This window comes from Apteryx mantelli, chromosome 13 (assembly GCF_036417845.1).
Source record: "Apteryx mantelli isolate bAptMan1 chromosome 13, bAptMan1.hap1, whole genome shotgun sequence".
NCBI classification, from domain to species: Eukaryota; Metazoa; Chordata; class Aves; order Apterygiformes; family Apterygidae; genus Apteryx; species Apteryx mantelli.
The window spans coordinates 25,023,822-25,029,998 of NC_089990.1; the positions used below are offsets into that span (position 1 = coordinate 25,023,822).

A 6,177-nucleotide genomic window follows, 5' to 3' on the forward strand; every position below is an offset into this window, starting at 1 on the left:
TTGTGCTTTGGCATATTTTGGCCAATGACAATTCCCCTCGGGTCTTTGAGTTCACATGTAGAGATGGGCAAGAGCCAACTCAGTGGGATTTTATGGGAATCTAGGAGTAAAATCCCAAGGACCTTCCCCTCCCCACCCCCCCCAAAAAAAAAAACCCAACAACAACAACAACAACAACAAAAACCCAACCAACTACTCTCTGAGGTACTTGGCTGGAATCGGGTGCTTCGATGCAAGGCACCGAGGATGCTCAGGGAGGGGTGGCAGCCTGAGCAGCAACTCAAGGGCACAGAGCACAGCTTCTGCCTTTCCACTGGGAATGCTGGGGGTGTTGGGATGGGAGGGAGACTCCAGCTCGGTCCCCAGTGCTCCCTCTTAGCCAGTGCTGGCACTGATCACAACTTGCCCATAGGGAAGGAGAGAACTGGTGCCAAGGGAAGCCCTGACACAAAGCAGGAGCCAGCAGGAGCTCTTGTGTGGATAGGGCTGCACACCTCTTACATATCTTGCCCTCCAGGTCTCCCTTAGAGATCTGCTGGGAAGAAAAGAGCAGGTTCCTGCATGAGAAGCAGAACAAGGGGAATTCAGGACCAACTGTGTAGCTCCTGGCCTGTTTTCGTCCTCCTTTGGCACCTGAGTCTCTCTTTTCCTAAGTTTGCCCTAAAGCCCTTCATGCTTCTTGGCAAAGGAGCCCATGACCAACACGGGCACACAACACAGAGATGTGTTCTCTTGCAAAGTAGATCTGTCCTAGTCAAATCACAGGGGCACAGAGAAAACAGAGAACTCAGCGTGTGACTCTCCAAAAACAAAACCAAAAAAGACACGTTGGGACAGAGATAAACCCAAGCTGCCAGGACAGGCAGCTGCAAACAAACATCTGGAGCAGATGTCATCTGACTCATTGCAGGGTGGGGCAGGAAAGGGGCTCATAACCCCAACCAAAATTGGAGTCTTATCTAAAGGGAAACCAAACTATCTGGCAGCCAGAGATGGGGAGGGAGCAGGAAGGACTGGAGCAGGAGGGAGCAGGACTGATCTGGTCTGAAGACATTGGGGGAAGCACAGAGAGCACCTGATCAGAGGCTACCCATGGCCTGCCTGACACCAAATGATCTCAGGGAACTAGAGCTGGCCTCCTTTGGAAATCTTTTGGCAAATCCCGACCTGTCTTTTCTGCTGAGCCTAAATAATGGGAGGCTGCTGAGGCCCCTCCAGGAGTGCGAAGCAATAATGCTACGTGAAGCCATCTGCCACTGTGAACAGTGTAGGGACCAGACAGCTCTAAACTGCTCTAGCCCTTGCAACAACAAGGCCTGGACACAGCTCTGCACTTTACCCTCAACACAGTCAAACCAAAGCCCTGCACTGAACTCCTCCATGCTGATCAGGGGCTCTCTCCCGCTTGCTTCCTTCTATGTGTCCCATATTTTACAAAACATATCACATTGGTTTGTCACTTCTTTGAGATGATACATTCAAGATACCTGGCCAGACTCCTCAGCCCTGCACCTAGGCTATGGCATGCTTTGCTATTAGAAATGGGACTTCTGCACTGACCCAGAAAAAGCCTATTAGATAGAAGGCTATTGGCAGGCATCCTAGCCTCCTACCAGTTACTGAAGGCAAATATGCTGCAATGTAGTGCAGGATACACTTCACCATGCTAGTGCCAAGCAAAACTTGCTCTAAGGATCTGATATGTGGACAGTGATGTTCTCATCCTACAGCTCCAGCACTTGGGGGAGGTCACCCTGTATGTGCATGACTTAGGAGGCCGTGAAAATGATGAAGCTTCATATGTTGAGTCATTCCACCATCAGGAGAGGAAGCAACGAATTGCAAAGATACAGAGGTGGTAACTAAATTTACAAGTAGGATTCATTTAGAAAAGAGAAAAAAAAATCAAAGTAGAACAACTTGGAAAATTCTGTTCATTAGTTTTCTTTAAAAAGTTTCAATGATCCATTTCACATTCTCATTGAAATAAACTAGTTCCTCAAATCCTCAATGAAAAAGGGACTATTTCCCCTAAAAAATTTTACATTTGGAAGAAGGAGTTTAATTAGCACCAATAGAAAAGTGAACTGAGTGTTCAAAAGGAAGGATGCCTCTTGGTGGAAGTTTCTCCCCCACACATCACTTGGAAATAGGAAGCCAAGCAATTGTTGGCATACGGGTTAATATGTTTGCAGTATATTTTATAACTGATGCCAGAGAGCCATGGGCAGATCTTATGGGGGTACACACACTTATACCTACAGGAAATGCTCTGAGGAGGTCATTGCCTTAAAACCCAAATGATTTCAGAGTCCAGGACTAGCCTCAGAGGACCTACAAACTTCACAGGCATGGGCTTCTCCCTCCTTAATGCCAGGAGGTATTCACTATAACCCAGACCATCACACTGAATTCTCCACAGCTTATGGAAATGGGCTCTCTGTCTTTGGTCAGAGAAAGTATCTTTCAACAACCCTCCTCAGGCCCTAGGTGAAGTCGGTGTCAGGACTTTAGTTATGTGTGTAACACACACCAGACACAAGCTTCGCACCAGGGATGGGATTCATCTCCCCTTCCTCATGGAACTAAGAGTTCAACATTTGGGTCCCTTACAGTCAAGGGAGACAGGCACCATCAGAAGATCATTTATCCCTTGTACTTTCAAATGGGATATACCACACTCTGGAACCACCTTTCTCTGCAAGTGAGGGAGCTTAGGTCACCCCTGATTTCTGGATAGCAAATGTTAAGAAAGAGGAATCCCATCATGAGAGCCTAACTTCTGCCCCACCCCAGAGCCAGTGCTGAATCCTACCCACTCTTTGCAAGGCAAAACCCACCAGGACAATCTGTAAAACTTCCCTTTCCCCTTCTTCCAACTACCTAGAAACTAAAGGTCTAGGATTAGCAATAAACAGACTGGGAAATCATCATCCAGCATGTGCAAGTGTACCAGGAAGCCAAACCTTTCATCTGGCACCGTTCACAGCAGTATCACGAATATTATTAGTAATAGTCCTAGCCATCCTAACTTATATTTATATATACAAAAATAGATCCACAGAATTCTACATAAAGAGGTGGCTGAGTGAATGCAATGGACAAGCCTTGGATGGCAGGGACTTGGAAGAAGCCGAGGGACATGTTGCATATATTTCTCCAGGGGAACATTCGCTTCCCTCTGCACACATGCCTGCACTCAAACATCTCAGAGGAAGGCCAGGCGGGCAGGGCCAAGCACTAGAAAATCAGCCTGGCTCTAAATTCCCCAGGCCAGGTGGCTGATGTCAGGAGGGGTCACAGCTGAGCGTTGGCATCACATGTCTGCAAACAGAGTTGGGGCTGGGTCCAGATCCAAGAGGAGCTCCCTCCAACTCCTTCCCAACTACAGGGACTAGGTTTGGCTTATTATAGTGACAGCAAGTAAACCATGAAGCACTGACCCAGATTCAGGTTTCCTTCTGGTCTGCAGATGGCCCAGCCTGAGGGGTTGGTTCAGACCCATCTCCAGTTTGCAGCAGGTGGCCACCCTTGCAGAATACCCTCAGGAATGCCAGCAGGGTTTGCTGGCTGGTGTGACGCTGGTGTTGGTGTGACATGCCAATGGGCCAAAACTAGGTGAGGGCTCAGAGACAACCTCTGTGGGGAGGAAAGGTCAGGCTCACATCTGTCAGACACCCCCTTCTGCGCTCTGTTTCCCCCAGCCCAAAGCAGGAGCCTCAGAAGTCCCCACTGGGGAATCCCCCAGGATCACTGTTAAATGACAAGGAGAGCAGTGTGAGTGGTCAGCTGCTGACAGTTCAGTTTGGATTTTTTAAAGCTAATTCAATGCTGGTGGAAGGTACCAGATCAGCAGAAGGTCTTTACAGATTTAGAGAACAGAATGGCGGAACTAAGCCCTATTCCTGTCCCCTCAGTGTACCTCACCCTATCCTGGAAGAAGCCTGAAGGGGAAGAAGGGAAGACAAGCATCACAGCCTGCTCTGCTCTTGGGGCTTGAACATGGAGCTGCCAGGGTGGGCCCAGTGCCTGCAGTGTCCGCTCAGTGATGGAATGGAGCCTCTCGACTCAGCGTGATGCAGCCAGGCGGCAGCACTGCCCCTCACTCACGGCCCGCTGGGTATGCAATGAGAGCTCCTTGGACACAGCCCTTTAGCACTGCACCTCAAGGCATTAGGAATTGAATGGCAATTTCAAAGCAGATTCTTATTCTCAGTCAATTCCCAGAGGGGACCTTTCCCTTGATGCAGCCAGGCAGAGAGAGTGGGCCAGGCTGCCTCCAATACCTTCCCCTTCCTGTGCCAGAAGGTTTCTAAAGCTCTCCACACCTTCCCTTTCTCTTTGAAACAGAAAAATAAAAAGCCACTTCATTTTGAAGCTCACTTGCTTCTCCCAGTGACTTCCGACTGCCATTCAGCGGGACCCTGCAGCATCCCAACCCCTTTGGGAAAGCAAACCTACCACAGTGGGAGAGGAGACTCTCAGAGAAGCCACCCATGAAAAGTGCCAGAGAAAAAGAGAAAAAACATGTTCCAGTTCCTGGAGGGCTCTCGTGTGGGGATGCATGAACCCACCTCTTTCCCCTTCCAGAAGGGCCCGGACCATACCGGAGGACAGTGATAGCTTCTAAGGCCTTCTGAGGTCAGAGTCCTGAGGTCTCCCCTCCTCCCTCCAGAATGCCCTTCCCCACACAGCCACGACTGGAGAATGCATCCACAGCTCGCTCTGCCTGTCACAGTCCCTTGTCGGCATGTGCAAAAACACCATCTCCCGCGTGCCATCAGCTCGGTCACAGCAATGAGCTCTCCTTGCCTCCGAGCAGCTTTCATGCTCCCTGGAAGCCGAGGGACACATAGTTCACTTGTCATTCTCAGGAAGTGGTGGTGGGCAGGGGGGAGAGTTGCAGAGCAGAGGGAGCCAAAGGAGGAGGGGGAAGGGAGGGAAAGGAGGAGGAGGAAGAGAAGTAAAGCCTGCTTCTCCTCCCCGGGAAGGTCATACCGGCTTATCCAGCGTCTTGGGGAAGGGTGTGCCACTGGAGGAGGAGATTTTTCTGCAGACCGTGTTGGTATGGTTCTGGCAGCGGCAGCCGGGTCGTTTCAGGCCATCATAACCCCGCTGGCAAAGTTTGAGGCACCCCAGGGTAGGAAAGTAGCAGCAGAGGCAGGGCATGAGGAGAGAGAGGAAGCTCATGGCAGCCCAGCGGGCACAGCAGGATCCCGGCCCGCAGGAGCAGGGGTCGTCAGCACAGGTATCCTCATCGTCAGTGGAGCAGTGGTAGAAGAGACCCTTGACGCAGCAAAGGCAAGTCCCATAGTCGAGGAGGCTCTCTGGGGAGCAGAGGCAGCGCTGGTTGCAAAGCCAGCAGGAGGGTAGGCTGCGGGCAGCAGTGCAGCGGGCACATTTGCACCTCCCACACTCCTCGCAAATGAAGAGGTGCCCTGTGTGGAGGGTTGGCTTCTCCACCACCCCCTTCAGCGGCGATTCCTCTGGCTTCAGCTCACCGGCTCTGGGCTGCATCCGGATGAGGGAGTGTCCAGAGTGGGAAGGCGTGAGGCTGCTCAGGAGCCGCTGGTCCGAGGCTGTGGTGCTTTGGGACACGGAGCTGGCCGTGCTGGAATGGCTCATGTGTTGCTGCAAAGGTGGCATCTGGTGCTGTTGGCTGTGGCTGCGGTGCAGGTCCTGGAAGGTGGAAGACAGCAGGCGGTCCTGAGACCACTCTTGCTTGTGTGGTGGCTGTGACAGGGATGGATTGGAGTGAGCTTGCTGGAAGCAAGCAGCCGGTCTCTCCACGTAGTTGTTGCTGGCACGAATGGAACGGATTTGGTCAATGGACAGGACCTGTTGGAAGTCCTCAGCAGGCGGGTCCATTGTCTCGTCACAACTGAGTTCAGCCGCACTGGAAGAGAGCTGCATTTCCAGGAGTAAGGAGACTCTGCGTCATCAGGGCACATCTAAAAATCCTAAAGGACGGGGCAGGAAGACAGAGAAAGCATTTGTGTTACTATTTGATCCATCCATACCAATCAGGAAGTGAAGGCTGACTGGAGAGCTACTCCAAGGAGGTAACAAGGTTAGTTATTTCCAATAGCCATATTCAAGGTGCTTCTGAGCCTAAGAAGACTTAGGCTGGACATTTCCAAAAGACAAGGTCCATAAGATCTGTCCCTTGAAACAGGT

At 51.1% G+C, this 6,177-nt stretch overlaps 1 protein-coding gene across 1 annotated transcript; it reads right to left on the bottom strand.

Annotated features, from left to right (window-relative positions):
• Window positions 1–4,992: 4,992 nt before the first annotated feature.
• On the bottom strand, window positions 4,993–5,953 carry SPRY3 (sprouty RTK signaling antagonist 3). The gene has a single exon (XM_013949108.2). The coding sequence runs from the start codon at window positions 5,911–5,913 to the stop codon at window positions 4,993–4,995; it is 921 nt and encodes a 306-aa protein (XP_013804562.1). The 5' UTR covers window positions 5,914–5,953.
• Window positions 5,954–6,177: the final 224 nt, after the last annotated feature.

Bases quoted from the DNA above. Each gene is read 5' to 3' on its own strand.
- SPRY3 (XM_013949108.2), bottom strand. From the start codon at position 5,913: ATGCAGCTCTCTTCCAGTGCGGCTGAACTCAGTTGTGACGAGACAATG.